The 24532-nt window shown below is 49.5% G+C and overlaps 1 protein-coding gene across 3 annotated transcripts in view; it reads left to right on the top strand.

The window, feature by feature from the left end:
• ABCA1 (ATP binding cassette subfamily A member 1) overlaps positions 1 to 24532 on the top strand; it is a 122953-nt gene that overhangs the window by 43391 nt on the left and 55030 nt on the right. For all 3 annotated transcript variants that reach the window (XR_012904577.1, XM_075931352.1, XM_075931353.1), the window contains exons 6-7: positions 14672 to 14793; positions 19892 to 20083. Coding sequence is in view for 2 of the 3 variants with exons in the window: in XM_075931352.1 (XP_075787467.1) it covers positions 14672 to 14793; positions 19892 to 20083 (314 nt within the window). In the remaining variant the exon portion in view is untranslated. The remainder of the gene's footprint in view (positions 1 to 14671; positions 14794 to 19891; positions 20084 to 24532) is intronic.

Here is a 24532-nt window from a genome sequence, read left to right as displayed (position 1 = left end):
TCCCTTGATGACTCCCTGTTCTGTTCACTTGCTGTGGGTGTTGGCCCCTGTTGGAAGACAGGACACTGGGCGCGATGGACATTTGGTTTGACCCAGTCTGGCCATTCTTATGTCTTTTAAGGCTGGGATCAGATGGAGAAAGGGCGTCTGGGGCTGCTGGGCCTATTACCCACTGAGGCAACACGAAGTTAATTATTTAAAAGTGCTGTAATGCCCTCCCCACTCCAAAAATGGTCCGATGCTGTGCCAATTGCAATCGCTGGGGGCGGGACAGGGCCTTGCCTTTGCCTCCCCTGCTTTTCGGAGCAGGCTCTAACTCCAATCAATATCCTGTGGGGTTTGTTTTTTTTTTTAAAAAAGGAAGCTCTGCCTCTTCTCTGCTGGCTGTGGGCAGCGCGCCAGGGTGTGCTGTTTGTCCCGGCTGCTGCCGCCGGTGTGTCAACCCTGTGTGCCCCTGAGTCAGCATTGGCCAGAGCCTGTTGACTTTGGACCTCGCAAGAAGTGAGCAAAGGGGGTCAGTTGTATCATTGACCTGAATGTGCCCTCATGGCCAGGGCTCGCTTCCCCGGGGGAGGGAGCCCTGAGAGCCGGGGAGGGGGAAGACCAGTTACCCCATCTGTGACCGTTCTCCTTCTTCCCCCCGTCTCCATCTTCCCCTTTGTTTAATCCAGACTTACTTTGCGCTGCCGAACCCTTACGTTGGCAGCCATCTCTCCCCCTTGCCTGCGGGTCCCTTCCTGCCACTAGGTACTGGGGCAGTGCTTACTAGGACCTGGCCTGCTAACCAGTGGGAGGAGGGGAGTGTTACAGGGGCCAGTTGTCCTGGGACCTGGTGAGCGGTGGTAGCTGGAGCTCCGGTTCCTTTAAATTGCTGCCCGAGTGTCGTGCCATGTGCTCCTGGCAGCACTGAGGCCTGTGGCGGGCGGGGGGGAGGGGATACTGTGCTCTGGGCAGAGAGGAAAGTTGGCTACATTTGGCCCCGCCCCTTCTGCCCTTGGCCCCGCCCCTTTCTGGAGCCTAGAGCTGCCTCTCGCCCCCATCTTGCCCGAGCTGTCGGCTCCGCGGCCCTCTTGCACCCGAGGCCTGTCATTAAGCACTGTGGGTCCGTTCAGCGGAAGCACGTGCTTAGGGAGTGGGGGGGAGGAGCATCCCTGAAGTGGGCCTGCTTGTGTCTAAATGCCAGCCCTGTCCATGAGTCCCTTGCAGCACCAGGGCTGTCCCCGCTACAGCCTCGCGCCTCAGCACCCAACCTACAAGGCGCTGAGTCCCCACGGTGAGCCACGCAGCGGCCGGAGCGCTTCATGGCCTCGGGGAACGGAGGGTGCTCAGCATTTGGCAGGGTGGGGCCCGTTCTCCAGACGTTAGGGAAACAGCCGTTCCCGTGGCATTCTCTCCGCTGACGTGCGTGCGCAGGGAGAAACGAGCATGGTCCACAGCAGCGAGCCCAGCTGTCTGTCACGTCCCGGACGAAGCTCTTGGCAGAGATGCATCCTCTCGTTGCCAAGGGTAACTGCCCCGAAGGCTTTCGAGTGCCGTAAGCGCCAGTTGCGAGCTAACAGGTCCTGCGGCACCATCCAGCCTTTCGTACCAAAAACAAAAACATGAAGCAAAACATTCCCCCTGCCCAATGCCAGGGCTTCTGCCCCTCCCTCCTACGGCTGATGTATCTCACAGAGCCAGCTCTTCCGCACTGGGACATTAAGCCAGACACTAGGGCCAGAGAGCAAGAGTCAAAGACCTGAGCGATCACCATGCCAGGAGCATGGCCCAGCAGCCAATGTGCCACCCACACAGCGCAGTTTGCAGTGGCTGCCCTAAAGAACTGACAATGCGGTTCCAAACAGCAACATCGTTTTAAATGACTGGGAAGGGTTGATAGGGAAGATCTCCGTCAGCTCCTGGCTACCATGTTCTCGGAGCACCTGAATGACACTCTGCTTTTTCACTGCGGAATCTGTTCCGTTCTTGCACAAGAAAAGCTGCAAGGCGATGAAACTGACAGAGCCAAGCAAATCCCCCCCCCCCCCGAGATGGATGTAAGCCTCAGGCTACCAGCGTGCTCTGCAGTTTGCCAGGCAGGGCCTGCCCATAAAGCCTTGCCATCCCCTTTCCATAAGGAATAAGTGTAATTCTTGTTTAACATTACTTAGTAATGTGTGAAGGCCTTTCCTGCCCTGTTGTGTGAGGTGCTGTTCGTACACCTAGACAAACCCTAACCAAAAGCACTTAACACACCACTAGACAAGGAAAATGTTCTTTTCATTTTATAAGGGGAGAACGACGGCATAGCCACAGGAAGTGGCTCGCCCTCAGGCATGCTGGGAGACGGACAGAGACACAAAGCCTGTGTCTAGACTGGCAAGGTTTTCCCCAAAAACTTGCCAGGTGTTTACACTGGCCGCTTGATTTTGCGCAAAAGCACTGATGTTCTACTGTCCGAAATCAGTGCTTCTTGTGCAAATGCTTTGACGTTCCCATTTGGGCAAAAGCCCTTTTCCGGAAATGTTTTTGCACAAGAGGGCCGGTGTCGACAGCTAAAAACTGTTTTGCGCAAAAAAGCCCCGATGGCGAAAATGGCAGTCAGGGCTTTCTTGTGCAAAACCGCGTCTAGATTGGCACGGATGCTTTTCCGCAAAAAGTGCTTTTGCGGAAAAGCGTCCATGCCATTCTAGACACTCTTTTCCGCAAATGCTTTTAATGGAAAAAAATTTCCATTAAAAGCATTTGCAGAAAATCATGCCAGTCTAGACATAGCCAAAGTGAAGCCAGATCTCCCGAGGCCGACATTGCAACCTTCTGTTCTCAGCACCGCCCCAAAGAGCAGCTGTTGATTGGTTTTGGAAGTGGGGAGGTGTTTCTAGCGTCTCGCTTTTCTCCGTCTGCCACCCACTGGTTGCAGAGGTCATGCTTTGTGGTGACCCACGGGCTAACGGATGGGCTGGCCATGATTCCTTCCACAGTCCATGACAACTGATCCTCCTGTCGAGAGCAAAGGTGAGCCTAAAATCCACTAGCTCAGGAGGCAAACTGGCAACTTGCGCATAGAACCTCCACCTGGCAGCCCCTTCCGCCCAACCGTGCACAGTTCTGCAGGCCCCCAAACTCCAGACTGCAGCAGGGTGGGACACCCCAACCTTTGTCTCATCAGGCCAGTTTTACAGCCACGGAATAAAAATTGGCCACGTAAATTTGAATGCAAAATTGCAAAAGGGGCAAGCGGTGAGTCGGTAGTAGAGACTGCTCACTCTGTTTTGTCTGAAGCAAAATGCAGGACAATGTAGCACTTTAGAGACTAACAAGATGGTTTATTAGATGATGAGCTTTCGTGGGCCAGACCCACTTCCTCAGATCAAATAGTGGAAGAAAGTAGTCACAACCATATATACCAAAGGATACAATTAAAAAAAATGAACAAATAGGGGGTGGGAAGGGGGAGGAAGGAAGGTAAGTGTCTGTGAATTGCTGATATTAAAGGTAGGGAGAGTGGGATGTTTGTGGACACATATTCATTCTGCTGATACCATTATTGGACCTAACCAAGTGAGTTATAAGATCAAGAACACATATTCCTGCGCATCCAGAAATATAATCTATGCTATCATGTGCCGAAAGTGTCCGTCTGCTATGTACATTGGACAAATCTCTCAGACACTTCGCCAAAGGATTAATGCCCACAAAACAGATATCAGACAAGATCACAAAGAGAAAACAGTTTCTTGCCACTTTAACCAGAAAGGACACTCTCTAAATGACTTAGCCACCTGCATTCTGCTACAAAGACCTTTTACATCTGCACTTGAAAGGGAATCCTCTGAACTGTCATTCATGTTAAAATTCGACACTTGCCAACAAGGACTTAACAAGACTTTGAACTTTCTCACCCATTACCAAGACAGTTTCCCCAATTATCACCTGTAATACCATTAACTCACAAACATCCCACTCTCCCTACCTTTAATATCAGCAATTCACAGACACTTACCTTCCTTCCTCCCCCTTCCCACCCCCCCGCATCCCCCTTCAGTTCTGCAATGTGATTTGTCCTTTTCATATTTGTTCATTTTTTTAATTGTATCCTTTGGTATATATGGTTGTGACTACTTTCTTCCACTATTTGATCTGAGGAAGTGGGTCTGGCCCACGAAAGCTCATCATCTAATAAACCATCTTGTTAGTCTTTAAAGTGCTACATTGTCCTGCATTTTGCTTCAACTACCCCAGACTAACACGGCTACATTTCTATCTCTGTTTTGTCTGTCTGCTTTCTCAGCATAGCAAAGTAGCCCATATCCCCGTGCTACAATTTCCATACTTGATATGGGGATGGAGGGACTGAGTTCACCGCTTGGTTCGGCTGTGGCAACCCAGGAATGCACTGAGTGAAAAGGTGTACAAGGAAGTGAAAAAATGATAAACTAGAGGGGACTCCCTAAGACCTGAAAAGACAACAGAACGACACCCCTTCTGAGCAGTGAAAGCAGTGAGATGTTCTATCCTTTGGCTGGTTAGACGTTTTCCCAAATGTTTCTAATGCTTAATATTTCTTTGGTTTTTAAAAAAGAAACCTCCCACCCCTATACACGTGCGCACACAATAACTTCTTGGCACTCCAGTGCTTAGGCTTACGAAATAGATGACCATCCAGGAACAAAAATAATGATGTAAATAGTGCATTATGTGTTACAGTAATGCCCAGAGGCTCTAAGCAAAATTAAGACCCTCCGCTGTGCACAGTACAAACTCTGCCCTGAAAAGCTTACAACCGGAGTACAAGTTTCACTCATGATTAAATTGTTGACTTTGATACACTGGGTGTACTGGTTCCTATTTTTTTGTTTACAAGTGCAAGAAGGGTTGCCACATAGTTTTAATAGGAGCAATGGTGTTAATTACCCAGACCTCCATGTGCCCCGGCAGCTGCACTTAGGAATGTCGGAGTCGGTTTCTAGAGTGCCAGAACACTGAAAATGTGTAAACTCCACGATGTTTCTATTTTTACATTAAAACAAAATCAGAAACACACACTCCTGCTGCGGATGCCTTGGAAAGAGTAGCGCCCCTCCTACCCACTCTGATTAGAGGGAGCCTTTGCATTGGCTTCCGCGGACACTGACTCAGCCTCGCTCTGTGCCGATCGCGGAGTCTCACAACGGAAGTTTGGGTGGCCTTGGAGGGTTGCTAGCTGCTCTTGCTGGGTGATGCACTGATCCTTTTGACTCAAATAGTTAACTTTAAGAAAAACAACTACACATACACATACTTGTCATTTATTTATTTAGGGTTGTCTTTGTGGACTCCATAATGCAAATAATACGGTGGAAAGAGACGTGGGTGCAGTCCTTCGTATCCCCCGGCACAGCAGGCTGAGTAACAGGCTGGGAGGCAGCGATAAGTGATAGTGACAAATGTGCAAGTATCGCTGGTCGCCGCCGCCCCTCTAGCAAGTCAGTCTGTGGGAAAAGTGATGCTGCCACGTTAACTTTTCTCCGCAAGCCCTGGGACAGGTTAAGCCCAGCTGGGGTGTGTGGAAGGGGGGCAGAGGAGGCCTGAGGGGTGATGGGTGTGTGTGAGCCTGCATGGCCAGAGCCAGGGGCCAGCTCCTGCACAGAGCTGGGGGCTACGTGGCTGAAGCCAGTGGTTAGGGTTGTGGGTTTTTGGGATGGGACCAGGGATGAGAAGTTTGGGATGTGGGCAGGCTGACTCCCCCCTCCCCCCCCCACAAACACACACACACACCTTAGCCCTCTTCCTGTGGGCAGCAGCTAGTTTGGTGGGGGGGAGCTCTCTCCCTGCCTGCAGGCAGCACAGAGCTCCAGGGAAAGGCCTCCCCTCTCTTTCTGCCCGCAGTAGCTTCAGGGGAAGGGGCTCTGGCTCCCCAAGCCAGGGGAGAGGGCCATAGTAGCCCTGCAAGCCCCATCTTGCCCCTCTCCCCAGTTCCCACCCACTCCCTCCCTGTCTCCTGCTGTGCGGCCCCTTAGAGCAGCTATGTGGCCACAATGAGGAGAATTGGAATCACCCCGGTGACTCGGTGCCTGACATTCCGCACTCGGTGCCTGACATTCCGCACTCGGTGCCTGACATTCCACGACCCACTGTAGTGTTTCGACCTGTCCTTTGACTCCACCTGCTTTCTCCTACTCTGACTTCCCTTTCTCCCATGCCAAGATTGTGTCCCTTTGCCTGGAATTCACTTCCGCTTTCCCCTGGCCTTTTTCCAGTCCGCGGTATAGTTTGTGTAGGAAATTCTCTCTGCGCTTGGATACCAAGGCCCTGGCGAAGTGTTAAGACTCTTTCCTGCCCCAGGAGCGGTCCAGGGGTCAGGCTGGCCCTGAACGTTCAAAGCATCTGTTTTCTTTAACAGCGCAATTACGCGATCGCAATCAGCGACGGAACTTGCCGGCATGGCACAGGGTGGCACGGTACAACGTGTACAGTGCTTGTGTCCTGGTCGAGTCATAGTTCAGATCTGAACTTCCCAAACAGCTCAAAGGGTCCCCCTATTAATTAATTAATAGTAAACATTGTACAAGTGGGAGAGAAGCAAAAATATTCCTGCTTAGGCCCCCCAAGGGCTAGCACCCAGCATGTGTGAGTTAACAGAGAGGAGACTCTTAAGCGAAATATTGCTCGCCAGTATTGGCTGGCATTTCTGTTCTCTTCTTCAGTATGTTCTTCACTGCCAACTTACTGCTTGGCCCCATGCCCGGGAAAACGGATAGTTTTTGTTTTTTTTAAATGATAGCACTTAAAATACATAACAGTGTTATTCCAGCAGGCAACAAAATCCTGTAACTTAAGGGCACGGTTCTGCTTGGAGATAGCCATAATAACAGAGAAAACAAGCATTTCCCAGATCTGATGATAGAGTCCATATAACTAGTATTTGCCTGCCTAGGACGCTGCTGGGGGTGTTTCTGAAAGCCCTGTGTGACTTTGCTTTAGTACCTGCTGGAGCCTTATCTGTAAGTACAGACTCTATCTGGAACTGAGAGGTAGAAATTGTACTAAGTAAACAATAGAGCTTTAGTGCTTTCCTGTTATCTTGCACTTTATGTATAAACGTGTCCATGGAGTTTATTACACACTGGTATTGTGTAATCAAAATTATATGCATATGGTTATCTTCAGTATGCAGTTATTTTCTCTCGTCAGGCTTTATTTGGATTTCTGGCTTTGTTTCTGGTAACTTTTAGCCCCTAAAATCTTGAAATGTAGAAATCGGGTAATTCACTGAATGTTGCATTTGGCTTCAACTGAGTAAGGAAATTTCGGATGTGGTTGTGTGGGTGGGGCTGGCTGTAGGGTAAGACATGCAATGTCTTTTCAACCAAAATTTAAAAAAAATGGTGGGGTGTTTTCATTTTGGTTGAAATTTCCCACCCACTGGGGCTTGAGCTGTAATTATTAACACCCCCTTCCCAACACACAAACTCTCTTGCCCTCTCTTACTTTCCAGTACATAAGCCTAATTAGAAAAAAAACACCTGATCATGTGGACTATGCTATTAGCAGCTTGAAAATATATATTTTTTTGTTTTAGTCTCCATTTGGCAAACCATGTTTTAATCACAGATGGTCCATAGGGGAAGAAAAAATAATAGAAAATGTGTGTGTCTGTTTTCGTGCAGTATCTGAAGAAGGAGAATGTTCTCTAGTAGGGTGGGAATTGAAGTTCTGCAGACCTTGGTTCGAATCCCAGCTCTGCCACTGCGCCGCTGAGTGACCTTGGGCAAATCACTTAATCTCTCTTTGCTTCTATTTCCCCTCTTGCCCTTTGTAAGCTGTTTGGGGCAGGGACTGTCTGTGACTATATGTATATACAGTGCCTAGCACAACAGGGCCTTGATAGCAACTGGGGACTCAAGGTACTACCAGCAGGAAAAAAATAATGTGTTTATATGGGTAAATCTGGTGGCTGCATGTCAGGTTCTCAACAGGTGTACATTGGCGTTGCCCTATTGAAGCCAGCCGAGCAGTGGCTGTTCTTATTATTTGAGGATTCTAGCCCGTTGTATGCTAGTGCTCGCTTTCAGAATAATTGCTCTCCTCACATGCACGTGGCGCAGCATTTAAAGCAGCCGTCTTGCCCCTTTAGCAAGACAGCTGAATGGGAAAGGATGGGAGACGTGCTCTTAGCCTCCGTCAACGTTTGCAGTTGGCTCTGGTGCAGCACGTGCGTGTTCACCTCGTAAACCACGTGGAGCGGTGCTTCCGATCCGTCTCTTTGCTTCACATAAAAAGCACCCTGGCCTGGGAGACCCAAGTCTCCCACTGGGCCTGGCAGAAATAATACTTTGGGGAATTCCTGGAAAGTGAGCTCAGCGGGCAGAAAGAGCCTTCCTTCCTCCCAGGGCACCCGCCTTGTGCGAGCCTATTCGTGTGATTATGGTCTCTCTGCTGCTCCAGTTCTGTTCAGCCCCAGCATTTGACCACGTCTGAAGGTGCGTTCCTCTGTGCTGGTGATGGAACGTGCTCCGGGGGCTGCAGAGGAGATGGCCTTGCACCTCAACTTTCCTCCGGCCTGTGGGGTAGGGATGTCTGTAGTGAGAGGCAAACCGCACAGTGTTATGCTAACAGGTCTTGCACCACAGGCTTGCGGAGTTGCTCAGTTTCCTGTCAGCGAATCAAGGTAACATTGTGTAACCCGTCCCTGTGACTGTGTTCGCACCTGTCGGCCTCGGCTAGGAGGAGATTGAGCTGTGAGAGCTATGCCACCCGCACCAGGGAAGGATGCCGTCTGCAGTGAGGAACAAATTTAAAGCAAAATGAGCCCTTAAAGGAGGCTTATGTGTCACTCCAGCCTGCTTCGTGGCCAAAATCAAGGGACTATAACAAGGGCAGATGAAAATTTCCCAGCTGATCAAAAGGGTTTGTTAGTAGCGTAAACAGATGTGGTTTCCTCAGGGGTAAGGAAGAGTTGCTGAGAGCTTGAAGGCCCTGAAATCTAGTCTTCAATCTGACAATTTACAAGCCTGCCCCAGAGTTTCATGTCGCTGCCCGTCACTGTAGGACCTAAATGCCTTCCTCAGAAAATAGACTGGCCTTCGTGAAGTCTCAGACTTCGTGGATGCTCTGGCTGTTCTGTCTTTTCTCGATAAAAGAACTCTGACTGGGGTAGGTTTAGGTTTGTTTCGGGTCTCTTTTCCCTCTTTTAGTCTTGCGGGGGCGGATGGAAGGAGCAGGGGTTCTTGGCTGTCTGATGGACAGGTTTCACCAAAGGGGATATTACCTCCATTGTATCAGCAGGGAAACTGAGGCGAAGAGACTGGCTCAGGAAATCAGTAGACGACCCAGGCTGAGAACGCAGTGCCTCCTGTATCCCACTTGTATGCCACATCCCACTAGGCTGAATTATCTGCCAGGCCGTTTCATGAACGTTAGTGTCTCTGTTTTCCCATCTGTATAATGGAGCTGGTAATACTTTGCGGGCCGGCTTGCCCTGGGGCCCTCCGGTGGGATGCTGAAGCGGTACTGACTATACAGGCATGTTCCTTTGCTGTGCTGGGGAGCTGTGCGAGGAGAGGCAGCTCGCCTGGCCAAGCCCAGGTGCATCAGACCGCTGATGTTGTCGCTGTATTGGTGCAACGCAAGGGGCAGCTGTGGGGAGAGAGACCTTCCTGGGGCGGAAAGTGGGGCAGGGCAGGGACCCAGAAGGATGGGGCGCTGTGCCAATGCACTTGGTTGGTTTGCTCCCTGCTGTTGGAGCAGCTCCTTCCAGCCATGGGCAGCCAGAGATACGCGAGAACAGTCCTGAAGCTGCTCTGCAGACACTGACAAGAATCTGCCCATGGTCCAGAGTGACGGAAAAGGTTCCATAGCCCATGTGGCCCCTTGATCTCACAGGGATGCCTTAATGCTGTTTTTATGGCAACGCAATCTCTCTTCTGTTAGTGGCCGCTGCGTGCACTTCAGGAGCAAGGGGAAGGAGCAGCAGGGCTGGGGGAAATGGAAAGGCCAGGCAACACAAAGGCAGGGCAGAAGATACACAGTTATTTTCTGACTCGGATGCCCCAGAAGGAGAATCTCAGGAATTGCCGCAGATGCAGTCTCTGCGCGTGGACACACTGGCTGCCTTGTTATCTACCGGTGTTTTAATTAACCAAGAGCAGCAGGGAGCTAGCTGCCCATCTGGAGCTCGCTCACAGCGCCTTGCAGGATCCAGGCCTTGGGGTGGGATAGAGTGGGAATGGAAAAGCAAAGCTGGCTGGACAGTCCAGAGAGGAGATGTTGGGTCAGCTCCTTAGTAGGGATGTAAAATCCTGTTGAATGAGTTAACCAGTTAAACATTGTTTAACTTGTTAACCAGTTAACTGAGGCAGGCCTCACTGGTTAACTATAACTGGTAAGCCTCACCCTTAACCATTATCATCCCTACTTCTCCGCTGGTGTAAATCAGCAAAGCTCTTTTGACTTCAGTGGCACTCGATTGCTTTATCTCAGCTGCGCTTACCCCCAAGCCTAGAGTAAGTTTGCCCGGTAGGGCTCAGCTGGTGCTATTAATGGATTTATTACATTCCCACCAGAATGGCCTGCGCTGCTGCCCAGCTGGTTGGTAACACAAGCAGTACCATGGTCCTGGACTGGGAGTGACCGGCAGGCCCAAGGGGGTGGGCTCTGCATGTCCGTGGGACGTAGATCAGGCCTCAGGGGTTCAGGAGCCAAATTAGCCGTCAGCATTACCCAAACGAGCCACTGCCGTGTGAATTCATTGTTTCGCGTGCATTCTTGTTCGCTCATTCGCATGGCAAAATGACTGACCAAGTGTTGTTCTTGCATCTATTGATTATACTGAGTTAATAACCTAGCAGAACCATCCTGGCTGGTTAATACATTAAATCGCACCGTATTTGAATATTGTCCTGCCACGCGTGACAGGAGATGCACGAAGGAGTCATCTGTGCGTCGTGCGCTTTGCTCTGAGTATCCCAGACATGCTCATCCCACCTGTGTGTGAAGAAGGGGGGCATTTTGGTGATGACACTGTAATTCCAGCGGGGGGCCTCCCTCTTCAAGCGCTCCCGTTATTCAATGTGTTTCTTGTTCCCGATTTCAGGAGCTGTGACTGTCTGTGCGGTTTGCGGGCATCAGGGCAGTTTTGAACTAAACAGTCTTGCATTGTTTGCATTGCCTGGGTTACACTTGCATTGATGGTTGCTTCGAGAGGGAAGCCTGTAAGGCTGTGTTTGCATTAGCACCTTTGGTGGTATAATTGCTGTTGCTAAGAGGTGTGTGAGAACCCCTCCCCCCCCCCCCCCCGCCATGACATAAGTTACACTGAGAGGAGCGCGTCAGCTTCCCCACTTGTTGGGGGCAGCTTATTTGTGTCGAAGGGAGAGTTCTGTCTCGTTGGCGTAGAGTGGCCCCGTGGGAGATCTTACAGCGGCGCAGCTGCACTGGGATAGCTGTGCTGCTGTCAGGTCTGCAGTGTAGATATACCGTAGGCTCCCGTGCTGGAGTTCAGGCAGCTCTCTGAGTGGCTTCCAGAGCAAGTCGCTGCATGGGCCATGATTTGAGGAGCGGGGACTCTGTGGCGGGCCCGGTCTCTTCTGATGGAAGCAGGACCAGCGGCAGGAGGAGCTCACGAAAAGAGAGCGTTGGTTCAGGTACAGGACTTGGGGTCAAGAGATGGGGGAGCTGAGACTGCTCTACACAGGCTTTCTTTGGGACCTCAGGTATGTCGGCACGGCTGCTTGTGAGACTAAGATTAAGGTGGCACCAACCCGAAACAAAATGTTTTGACATTTCTGAATCAAAAAAAAAAAAAAAATGCAGACTTTTCCATTTGGTGAAAAACTTTTGACTTTCTGGGGTGAAAACAAATGTAGGAATATCCTGCCATGGGAATTTCAGCTGGCTACAGTACTGCGCACTCTTGAATTTGCTAGCCACAATGAGGGAAAAGAACACCCGAGGGACATTGATTATGCTACTGATTTTTTTAAAACAAGAAAGCAAGATTCCTTCGCAGTCCGCATCATCTTTACAGACAGGCCAGTGGGAATCTCAAGTAGTTTCCTTACATTCTATGGTAAAATGCAAGTTGCTTTCCCGTAGTTGTCTAGCGCTTGGAGTGAGATAAACTGAAGAGAACATTTCCTAACAAAGATTCTGTTTCCAGAGGAGGAAATACAGGAAGAGCCAGAGATATGTTCCATAAAAATGTATTAAAAGATTTCCATGAGTTGTGATACCTTTTGGGAACAACTAGAAAAGTAGATTGTGTTTAGAACTGGGCTAAATGAAAAAGCTTGCAAACGTCTGGTCTTTACGTGCTGCTGTGTCAGACGTAAAAACACACAGAGTAAACGCATGGAGGAATTCTTGAGCAGTGAGGAAGTAGTCAGAAATCAGGAGGAAGGAGTTTTATGGATCTGAGGCTAAATCTACAATTGACATTTTCCAGCACTGTAACTTTCTGTCTTGGGGTGTGAAACCAGCCCCTGCCCCCAAGCACAGCAAGTTACAGCGCGGTAAAGCGTCAGTGTGAACGAGGACACGGCGCTGGGAACTGCTGGGCGCACGGTTAGTAACTCCCCTTGTGGAGGTGGTTTATGTTAGGGATGTAACCCAATGACCAGTGGCCCGGCTGAACTGGAGCAGTCCTGCCACACACACCCAATGTGACGGTGAGGTGGGCCCAGCCTGGCTGGACCAGCCCCCTGTCTACAGCAGGCTCAGGCTGGCCTGGCCAGAGCAGCCCACAGCGCAGCCGGCTCATCAGGACTGCAGCAGCCCCTGCCCGCTGGATCCCGGTTAATTGTAACATTTAACCAGCTACCTGGTTAAACGGGATTTTCCATTCCTTGTTTACATGGAGCGCTGGGAGAGCTCTCTCCCACCGCTCCTGCCGTGGCCCCCCTTTCGGCATACCGTGCTCCTGCGGTGGCATTTTAAAGCTGATGTGTAGACCAGGCCTGAGTGATTTGGGGGGCAAAGCCTTCGCCTGGTGTGAATCGCTGCACGTGGCTGATTTCCCCTGGCTAAGGATCCAGCCCTCTGAATCTTTTCCGCCGTGGCAGGCGCTGCCTAGGCCTGTTGGTTTGCATGAGCCTGTTTGGGATTTTTTTCCCCCTCAGTGTGATCCATGGGCAGGTTATTAAATCATCCTTGCCTGGGAGCTGGGAACAGAGCTTTCATCCTGAAGTAACCTCCCCTCTGGCTTCCCCCAGCCCAGCTGGCGGCGGCGATGATTTTTTCATGTAGAACAAAAAGGCTACAGGGAACGTGTCACCAGAGATGCAGGAAAGAGAGCAATGCCCGACAGTAACCCCGGCGTGCTCGTGCTGCGAGGAGCGCGGGGGAAGGTTGCTTTTCTTCCCCTTCTCGCTCCTCCTTGTTCTTCTGCCAGACTGGGAGCCTGCCAAGTCAAGACGGAGCCGCACAAAAGAAAAGCGGAGAGGGTGGGACGCCGTGTTCTGGGGGCATGTGGCTCCCCTGGCTGGCTCCCCATCCCCTCCCAGGGCTGTTGAGATTTGCAGCAGGCCTAGTCCTGTGCCTTCTCAGATGCGCCCAGCGTGCTGCTTGTAAGCAGCCCGGCTTGTTAAAACAAGTACGAGAGCCCCGTGCCACAAGGGCTGCTGCTCGCCACAGGGCGAGCAGAACAGCTGGGACGGAATGCCAGCACTGGGGCTCGGCACGTGGGTTTTTCTCCCGTGTTGCCATCAGCTGTCAACTGTTTTGTGCCTCTGCTCTTCCTTGGGTAGAAAAAGCATCTGCTTCTCTGCCTAATCGGTTTGGCCTATGCCTGTGCATCTCCTCTGCAGCCGGTCACGTCCGGCCAGGCTGGGTCAGACCAAAGGTCCATGTCAACCACTATCCTGCTTCCAACAGTGGCCAAAGCCACGTTCCCCAGAGGGAATGAGCAGAACAGAATCACCAAGTGATCCATCCCCCGTTGCCCATTCCCATATCCCTGATGGCAAACAAAGGCTAGGGACACTCTCCCTGCCCATCCTGGCTGACAGCCACCGATGGACCAGAATTTAGCTAGGTTTTTTTAAACTTTTGTCTGGGCCTTCAGAACATTTTCTGGCAAAGAGTCCAACAGGTTGACTTGGTCTGTACTTACTTTGGCTTGTTTTAAACCTGCTACTCTTCATTTCATTTGGTAATGTCTGAATCCAGGCACCCTTGTCTGTGCTTGGCCTAGAAATCTTTTACGATGGATAACAATGATGATGATGAGCATCCATCTTAATTAATAGTCAAACGTTTTTCCGTAAGATTTAGTGAATCTCCTACTGGCCTTGCCCAGCAGGTCAGTCCTGCTGAAGCCTTTAAAGTAGAGCTTAAGTGAAGTCCTAACCCATTTGTGCCTGGCCTTCTGCGCTGGAGTGTATTTCCCCATCGCTGCAGAGCAGCGTATTCTAAACCATTGAGTGCCCTGGTGGCAGGGAATTAAATCCCACAAATCAGGTGCTGGTGAAGGTGCAGGAGGGAGGTGGTTGTCAAAGATTCTGTTCTTGGTGTAAAACCATGGCAGGCCCAACGCCACGCGGCATGCTGCTGTGTTTTAGAGCACTTCGGCACAGCGCTTGTTTTCCTTGTGGTGTTATCCCTTCCCCTTGCCCCCACCGCGTTTTGCTGCAGTGTGAAGAGCTCCCATTCTTTCTCATTTTTGGACTTGTTGCACTAAACAAAACTCGAGTGATGCTTATGTCTCGCCTGACAGGTTTGAAACTTCGGGATTTCCTGGTTGACAACGAGACCTTCTCAGAGTTTCTCCACCAAAATGTTTCCGTGCCATTGTTTGCTGTGGATGAGATACTGAATGCAGAGGTCAACCTCCAGCGGGTAAGCAACTCTTTCAGGCAGCATTATTAATAATTATTATTGGGGTAGCATCTGGGAGCCATGCCCCATCGTGCTAGGTGCTGTACTAATAGTAAAAATGGTCTCTGGCCCCAAAGAGCTTACAATCTCATCTTGGCTGGTATGCTGCAAGGCTGTAAAGAGGACTTGCAAATCCACATAGAGCCCCTGGAAATGCCTAAAATACACAGAACACTTCAAAAGCCAAAGCGAATCCTCAAGTTCCGCTTTCCAATGAAAACACATTTCCAACCAGCGCTGTTGAGTCTCCTTTACTTTTCTTGATCAATTACAAAGAAGAAATGGCCCTGTGGATAAGTCACAGGACTGGGAGCCAGGAACTCTGCTGGAGACTGCCAGAGTGACCTTGGGCAAATCACTTAATTTCTCCATGCTTCAGTACCTCATCAGTCCAGTGGTGAAGGGTTCCTTTTTCCCACCCTGTGTCTTTTGTTTAGATTGCCAGTGCTTTGTGACAAGGACAGTGTGCTTGAATAGAACGTAGGAGAACTAAGCGAATAATCGACTTTTTCCCCCAAAGGAGCTGGAGAAAACAATTCATTCAGTTTGACCCCAAATGATTTTTATTGATTTGTTTTGAGTAATTTTGGGCTGCTTTTTACCTGTTGTCTTGGTTTAAAAAATTAGCCTAATTTCTAACAGTTTTGAAAAGTCAAAATGTTGTTTTGAAATGGTCAAAATGAAGCATTTTGATCTTTCATGGGGGAAAGAAATCAATTTTGGGGTCTGAAACTATTCCCCAAATTTGACCCAAATGCATAAATTTGTTTTCACTATTCATTGGAAATTTTTCACCCAGCTATAGTGCTTAATACAATGGTGCCCCATTTTTGGCTGAGACCTGTAAATGCTACTGTGCATAATACAGGAAGGTGCGGGAGATGAACTACTGGAACCCTTGGTAGATGTTTTCTTTGTCCTGCTCACAACTTTGGGTTTCTTACACTAGAAATAATCAATGGCTGACCAAACTCCTTCTCTTCCTGCCATTGGCAAGGGCGGGTTGTTCCAGATTTCAGATCAAGACGTATGCTCTCAGTAATGCAAGTTACCAAGCAGTTTCCTAACATAGAGGGAAAACCCTTCTTCTTATCCCTGGTCTTGGTCAGTTTGGTGAGTTAGGATGGTGGTTTAGCCCTTTTAAACTTTGATCCAACTCAATCCCAGATGCTGGCTTTGTTTATATAAATGTTTCGAGGATTTGACCAGATCATTTGCCTGTGATAATTAATCCTAGAAATGAATAATATGTTACTCTTAAAAAAAATTCTTTGTATCTATTTTAAGGAATCAGTCTGCAGCCCTCGTTTTTCTGAAACTTAATACAGAATCAAAGAGACACACATATTAGATATGCACATGGGATAATTGAAGGAATTTAACAACAACATGCGTAGTGCTGCGTATTGGGACAGCTTCTAAATAGTTTTATTTTGTTAATTAATCTAACTGGGGTTTTGACAACCTTGGCCTTGATTTGGTAGCCACAGCAGCAATTGGGAAGCAGGTGTAAGCGAGAGGAAAAGTAATGCTTTCAGCAGCCCGATGTATCAGAGCTACTCTGGTGACACTAGAGGGGAAAACTCCTAGCTAGGTTTCCATTGAATGGCTTGAACTTACACCTTGATCTTCTCAGTAGAAGCACACAGTGCGTGTGGACTCTGTCAGTGTTGTTGGAATGGTGTTTTCCAGCCCCATCATATTTTACCCTGACGTATAATAGCAGCCCTAAACCAAAATCAAGTTGCGCAGCCGCACGATGGAACCCTGGAGCCTGATAGGGGACTTCTGGCCCAACCGTAACACAACTAATGAATCAAAGCAGGCTCCCTTCTTCCTGGAAATGCCATGATCTGACGTACGGCTCAGGAAAAGCATGATGTAGTCCCAAGTGATGTCACAGGCGAGTCGTGGGGGAGGCTGCCTTTACCACTGGATGGCACTTGGATGGTCCAGGAGAGGAGAGATTGTTTTGTTTTCGTGGCTAGGAATGAAGAAGGAGAGGGGAGGGTCTGCACTGAGTTAGTCTGGCACCCACTACTCATAGACAGTCCTATTCCCAGCTCTGCTTGCAAGTTAGGACTCTGTACCCTCCCGTCTGAGACCTGGGATTATTTCTCATGCTCATTCTCCTCAGAAAAGCAGGCGTGGCCAGTGCCAAGGAGACATTATTGGAATATCGTTAAAGCTCCGAGCAGGGTCATGTTGTTTGTTGGGCTAGGTACCATACAAACACATGCGATGAGATACAAGACCTCTGTCTTGAACAGTCTAATCAGCGCTTGGGGAACATCAGAACGGCCACACTGGGTCAGACCAAAGGTCCGTCTAGCCCAGAGTCCTGTCTGCCAGCAGTATCCAATGCCAGGTTCCCCAGAGGGAATGAACAGAACAGGGAATCATGAAGTGATCCCTCTTCTGTCATCCATTTCCAGCCCCTGACAAACAGAGGCTAGGGACACCATCCCTGCCCACCCTGGCTAATAAGTATTGATGTCCTCCATGAATTTATCTAGTTTTTTCTAGAACCCTGTTAAAGTCCTGGTCTTCACAACCTCCTCTGGCAAGGAGTTCCACAGGTTGACTGTGCGCTACATGACAAAAAACTTCCTTTTGTTTGTTTTAAACCTGCTACCTATTAGTTTCATTTGGTGACTCCTAGTTCTTAAGGTCTTTCCCGACCTTAGTCAAGAAAGGTGACACCGACTGACGTCACTCTACCACAACGCCTCAGGCCAGTCAGGCTAAGATTTTCAAAGGAGTGTTGATTAATTCCAGAGAGAGATCCACCCAGAACTCCTCAGCCAGGAGCTGGGGATTTGAGCCCTAAAAGCACAGACAGCTGTAAAGCCACTTAGACTGTAGGCTTGTTGGGATGGGATGTGTCTGTTTTCTGCATGTGTCCGGCACCTAGCACAGTGGGTCTTGGTCTATGACTGGGGCTCCTCCGGGCTGCCGCAGAATAACTAATATCCAGGCAGAACAATTACACCTCAGCCACTCCTGGCTGGGCAGTATATGGAACAAATCTCCCGGTTGTGTGTGCACAGCTCTTTGTCAACAGGAAAGGGTGTTGTGACCCAGGACCTTGAAACAAAGCAGCTTGTGCCTTGTTTTCCAGAGACAGTCCCAACTTGTGCAAAAATGATCTCGAACCTTTAAGAGTCCTTGGGGGAATTTGCCTGTCATGTATCATTTATGCTTCTGTGTGAAGTCGCCAGAATTTCAGACAGATTGTAAATTTCATGAAGCTGTGACTTCATGGGATTGTTTTTTTTTTTCTGGTACTGGCTGCTGCTATATTTTTTAATTAATACAAATATTTTGTTGTTGTTCGTTGTGTTACAATAGCACCCGAGCCTCCCTGGGCCGTACTGTCAAAGACAGCCCTCGTGTGCCGGAGTTCACAGTCCAAGCCAGCAATGGGCAACCTAGGCTAGCGAGGGGGTTGCCTGAGCAGTCCTTCACTTGTCCTTCATCTCTATACTCAGCCGCTGTCCATGTGGCGAACTGCCCCATGGCAAACAGACTCACTGAGTTTCTTGTATTTGTCACCAGCACGAAGCATTTCCCGTTGTATGTCCAAAGGACCCGAGTGCCATAATAACCGGTTAAAGAGCTTAGGGCATAGACCCAGGGCTGAGGGGGTAGATCCCATATGAGGAGAGGTTAAAGCAACTGGGACTTTTCAGTTTAGAAAAGAGGAGACTGAGGGGGGATATGATAGAGGTCTATAAAATCATGAGTGGTGTGGAGAGGGCGGATAAAGAAAAGTTATTTATTAGTTCCCTAAATAGAAGAACTAGAGGACACCAAATGAAATTAATGGGTAACAGGTTTAAAACTAATAAAAGAAAGTTCTTCTTCACACAGCGTGTAGTCAACCTGTGGAACTCCTTGCCAGAGGAGGCTGTGAAGGCTAGGACTAGAATAGAGTTTAAAGAGAAGCTAGATAATTTCATGGAGGTTAGGTCCATGAAAGGCTATTAGCCAGGGGATAAAATGGTGTCCTTGGCCTCTGTTTGTCAGAGGCTGGAGAGGGATGGCAGGAGACAAATTGCTTGATCATTGTCTTCGGTCCACCCTCTCTGGGGCACCTGGTGCTGGCCACTGTCGGCAGACAGGATACTGGGCTAGATGGACCTTTGGTCTGACCCAGTACGGCCGTTCTTATGTTCTTATGAAGTTCTTCGTTTCCTTCCCAGATATTAAAGCAGGAGTCCTTCATTTAAAGTTGGAGGTGTCTGTGGACAGGACTTAGGGAGCGGGTCTTTTCTCCATTGATGTCAGTGGCCGTGTTCCCATTTACTTGGTTAGCTCAGGGTCAGTGCCAAACATTGCAGATATACAAGCGCTAGGCTGTGGCTGCTGCTGCTGCTCCTTTGCGAGCATGTCAGGAAGAGAGAGGTAGGAGGGACCGGCCCCCCTCCATTTCATGACCGTTGCCAGCTGGCGAGGTAGGCCACGGGGGTGTCTCGTGTGGCAGGCAAAGCTACAATTCCCTTCCCCTACTTCCTGCACACCCATTCTCCCTTGCCTGCCATGTTGTGCTCTGAGTGCGCAATGCAAAGCCCATTACAGTTCCAAGGGAGTCTGCCTGTTAAAGTTGGGTCATTAATTTGGAGAGGGCTTTGTGTGGGAGCGTCACTGGCAGGATTCCTGGGCTCCTCGCTCCCGCCTTGCACGCCCGCTTGTGAGGCGAGAGGACTCTGGATTGCCAATGGTTGCTGGAGAGAGAATGCGCCTTCCAAATGATCTATCCTAGGGGGTCTTTCTTCCTCGTGTTTGCCACACCTTGAGTTTGCCCACAGACCTTCACTCGTAGGGGCTCAGGCCCTGGACAGATAGAGATTGGCCCATGCATGCGCCTTGTTTTTGAGGAAATGGTTGATGTAGAGTAGGGAGGAACCATGAAATCCTTGGGGAGAAATACCCCCTCCCTTCTAGCCTCGAAAGTTATGAATTCTGATGTAGCTCAGCGATCAATTCTGGCTCCGTGGAATGAGTTGAGTGCCAGGAATGATTTACTGACATCATGCATCGTTTCGTAACTTCCCAGGTCGTCCTGTCCGGCTACCGCATGCAGCTGAAAGATCTGTGCAATGCATCGAAGCTGTCGGACTTTGTCACAATCCACAACCCGATCGTGGCGGTGGTCAGCGAAGCCTTCCTTTGCACCATGGCTCAGGAGACGCTCCACGCTGCAGAGCAGTCCTTCCGGGCTAATCTAGACCTTTTGAAGCCCGTAATGGTAAGTGCGCTGGCTGTACAATGTGGGCAGCATGTGCACTGCCAACTGGGAGAGGGTAGCCCCTAGCTCCGCCCCTTCCACTTGACATCCCACCCCTCTGTCAGTGCCCAGAGGGTCCACCCATACTGCAACCACTGTACACCACCCCAGGCTCGTCCTCCCAGTTCCAGGGCACTTGCGGGGGGTGCGGTGGTCTGGAGCTGCATGCGGAGAGGGGGGATCTAGGAGCAGAGCATGGGCAGGATCACAGCTGGCTCATGGAGCCTGTGGTACCCACTGCCCATGCGGTACAGTTATACCTCCGGGAGAGCATCAGGGCTGGGAATGGGTGCTTTCTGGAGGGCATGACACTGTGCTTGGTCGTAGAAGCTTTCGGGACATGTGAGGGTGAGGTGCTCCAGAATGCGCGAACAGACTGTCAGTAAGGAAAATGGAAGAGGGTTCTGGATCCCCACACCAATCACCCGGCTTTCTCCTGCCACACTGCCGCGCTCTGTTGATCGGGGTGCTCTGTTAAATGAGGACATGGCCTGGGAATGCGTCTCTGCATTGATTTGTCAGGAGAAAAACACCCATGCGGTATGGTAACAAATGGGCCATTCATTGTTCCCGTAGTTTGATCAGATGTTGTGCCCCAGCTGGAATGTGCCCACAGAGGGCTGCCAGAACAGTCCGCCTTAGCACGTTCGTATGTTTGCACAGTAAGAAAGCATGTACACCACGGCAGCCATACTCCTTGAGTAGCACAGGCTCGCACGCGCTTTCTCTCACGTGCTGTCTGTCACTCACGCGCACGTGAGGTATGAAGTCCAGATTCAAAGACAAGTGAAGGGGAATCTTTAATAAACTTTAGATCAGCCCCTAAATATTGTAGCTCCATGCAGGTTGCAATTAGAAGAGCAGCACAAATTATTAAAGGGCTAGAAGACATGAACTATGTGAGAAAACGAAAAGAACGAGGTTTGTTTACTTTGGAAAAGAGAAAACTGAGCAGAGACTTGGTCGTAGTTTTCAAGTACCTTAAAGGGCGTTACAAATAGGAGGGAGAAGAATTATTCTTCGTAATCTCTGAAGACAGGACAAAAAGGGGCTTAGATTGCAGCAAGGGAATGCTTAGGTTGGACAGCAGAAAAAACTTCCTAACTCAGGATGGTTGAGCACTGGACTAAATTGCTTAGGGAGGAGGATGTGGGAGCTCCATCACTGGAGATATTTAAGAGCAGATTAGACAAATATCTGTCAGGGATGGTCCAGACGATTCTTGGTCCCGCTGTGAGGGCAGGGGACAGGACTGGATGACCTCTCGAGGTCTAGGGTTCCGTGACTCTGCGATTCCATGATTATTTAAACTCAAGGTGCTTGATGAAAATATTTGCAACAGACACGTTTGTTTAATTTGGGATCCGGGTGCCTCTTTGCATACCTATAGTAGCATACACAAGAACGTGATTGAGTGGATATTAACAATAGCAGCCCAGAAAAGAAGGCCTCTATAGAATCCACTTGGTTGTCCTATAAAATAAATACACCACCGTCTGTTGATAGTAATTCAGCGCTTTGCGTTCTGATTATCCATATTCAATATGCCTCACAGGACAGAGAGTCGAACAGCAGTTGCTTGGTGTTTTCCCTGGCAAAGGGGTTGACTATTAAGCACTGGAATCAGATTACTCTTCAGGTCTTCCTTTACTGTAATTCATGCTCTGTTTTGCACGTCTCTTCCATGCATGTTTTGTCCTTTCCGAGAGGCTACCTCTGAGTAGGGGATAATAACGAATGCCAAACGATGACGTAACAGCAGACGCAGAGAAGACAGCACAAAAGTTGGTCCTTTAGTGGAAAGAACTGCTTTGAAAAGGCCTCTGGGGAGGAAAGCGTTTCAGGGCATGAGGGGACAGGAGAGGCTGAGATACGGTTATGTCCCATAATTAGATGCTTATAAGTGAAGATTGCATTTTGTGGGCTTGAAGTGGTTTATAGGCTCCTTTCTGTCCCTCTGCAGAGGTGTAAACATTCACATGGCCGAACCCAGCCTCTCTCGATCTGGGCAGTTGGCACCTCCCAAAACTTGAGGCGCACTCACCTTGCACGCAAAGATTTTCAGATGCCCGTCCGAGTTTGTGCCTCTGTCTGCCTACTCATGGGCAGGTTGACACTCGTGGGCAGGTTGACGAGGGTACAAGTACTGAGATTTGCACCCGCCATTCAAAGGGAGTAAATTACTTGAGAATAAACTGGCCCCGAAAAAGGAGGCCAGTGGTTGGAAATACTGCTCATAAGCTTTCTTAATCGTGAAATGAATGTCGGTTCCGGCCAACTCTCTCAGCACAAACCCAACTTCCTCATTTTCCCCCGTCCTCGGGTATGAAACTTGCATTCTGTAATGACAAGGTCACGAATATGTTCACGGTGAAGATCATAAAAGGATAAAAGTGAGAACATTGCTCATTAGTAGGATAAGTGTAGACATACTCTCAGTAAAGTCCCGATTCTTTAGGCCAGCAGAAATAAAACAACTGACCATATCTAAGGCCAGGTCCCGCTCCCATCGGCTTCCCTTACTCCTTCCGGTGCCAACTGGAAGCACCCTGCGCATTTGATTTAGCGGGTCTTGACTAGATCTGCTAAATCGAATGCCAGAAGATTGATCTCTGGAGCATAAGTACGGACGTGGCCTGAGCCTATGTTTTTGATCAGTAAAAAGAGCAGCTGTAAGTCATTCTGCTCCTGCTACTGGGGAAGAACAAAACAGATATTGAGAGCGGATATAAGCCTGCTTCTGATCAGAGGACAACTCTCTGCTCCTGAATCCAGTAATTCTAAACCTGATGGACATTCATCGAACCTACTTTAGAGCATTTCCCAAAGGAAAGTGGTGACGATTGCTCTAACGTCTGAATCTGTTCAATGAAATCCATGTGCTCCATATGGCCTGAATAAATTAGCCTAGGAATTGGCCATTGCACATTTGAAACACTCTGGCTTACAGACGAATCAGTCCCTTGACCTATAATAACATCCTGGGAAAAAAGAGGTAACATTCTGTCACTCTGGAACAAAGGAATCTGTTCACAGAGCGTATCAATAAAAGCAGCCTTTTCCTACGGGTGAAATCGTGGACACAAGTTCTGCTCTGCTTCTTGTACAAAGCTCATAAACCCGTGTTGAAAAGCTCATGGGCCAACTCGATGAAAAAATTTTTTTAAAATGCCCTGGAGGGTCTTTGTCCAATGGCATTTAGTAACACAAAGCTTTCTCTAACTGCAATACAAGCAAAAGAGACATTCCGGGCAATGTTTTCAGCCAGCATAAACAAACATGGTTCGATTGGCTCCGGAGTTTCCATAATTTTTGAGAACCGCAAAAGAAGGGTCCATGTAGCTATATTTAGTGTCAGTTCCAGCTCAGGGATTTGGTGAAATATTCAAGCTCCCATTTAAGCACCACACTGAGGCTACGTCTAGACTGGCCCCAAATTCCGGAAAAGGGATGCAAAGCAGGTAAGTCAGCATAGGGAAATCCGCGGGGGATTTAAATATCCCCCGCGGATTTAAATAAACATGGCCGCCGCTTTTTTTCCGGCTTGGGGAAAAGCCGGAAAAAAAGCGTCTAGACTGGCGCGATGCTCCGGAATAAAGCCCTTTTCCAGAGGACCTCTTATTCCTACTTGAAGTATATTTAAATCCCCTGTGGATTTCTCTATGCTGACTTACCTGCTTTGCATCCCTTTTCCGGAATTTGGGGCCAGTCTAGACGTAGCCTGAGGGTTTGAGTCTTTCTGATTTGGGGGAGGAGGGGATGTTTGGCTGTGAAGAAAAGAGAAGACATGTTAGGTCTGAGACCCGTGAGGTCGATGTCCTTGTTAGTTAAGCCATGCCAGTGTACAGTACCAATTGCCTGGTGAGATTTCAGCACAGTGAAGAAGCAGCCAGATAGTAAAACTGGGCCCATTTTTACCGTAGTTTGTATTCTCCAGCATTTCCAAATAGAGAAATAATTGGGCAGGGAACTTTGCCCCAGGAACAGAGAGAGGACCAGTTTGCCACCCTTGATGCTGCCCTGCGTGTGTGACCTTGATCCTGGGCACGTCTGTGCCGCTGCCTCTGGGCGCGAGCCAGAGGCCTAAAAATAGCCATTGTGTAGACATTGCTGCTTGGGCTGGAGCACGTGCTCTGATGTCTGGGGCGGGCTCGAGAGCCCCACGCCCCGGCCCCTTGCAGCAGCATAAAGCCCTGTCTGCCCAGCGTGAGCCCTGCTAGCACGAGGCTGCAGGCCCCGGCTTGGAGGCTTGTTCCCGGATGGAGAGTTTCCCGGTAAGGCCTGTGCAAGAGTTCAGGGCTGCTGCGGGGAGTGATACCTCTCCCCAAGCCCTGACGCTGACGCAGCCGGGGAAGTGGGGCCTTCCGTGCTGGGGCGAGTGGGGACGCGGTTAGGGCAGCAGGTCTGGCT

This window comes from Pelodiscus sinensis, chromosome 6 (assembly GCF_049634645.1).
Source record: "Pelodiscus sinensis isolate JC-2024 chromosome 6, ASM4963464v1, whole genome shotgun sequence".
Classification (NCBI taxonomy): Eukaryota; Metazoa; Chordata; order Testudines; family Trionychidae; genus Pelodiscus; species Pelodiscus sinensis.
Note: the sequence above shows the minus strand (reverse complement) of the source record. Positions and strands in the feature narration are given on the sequence as shown.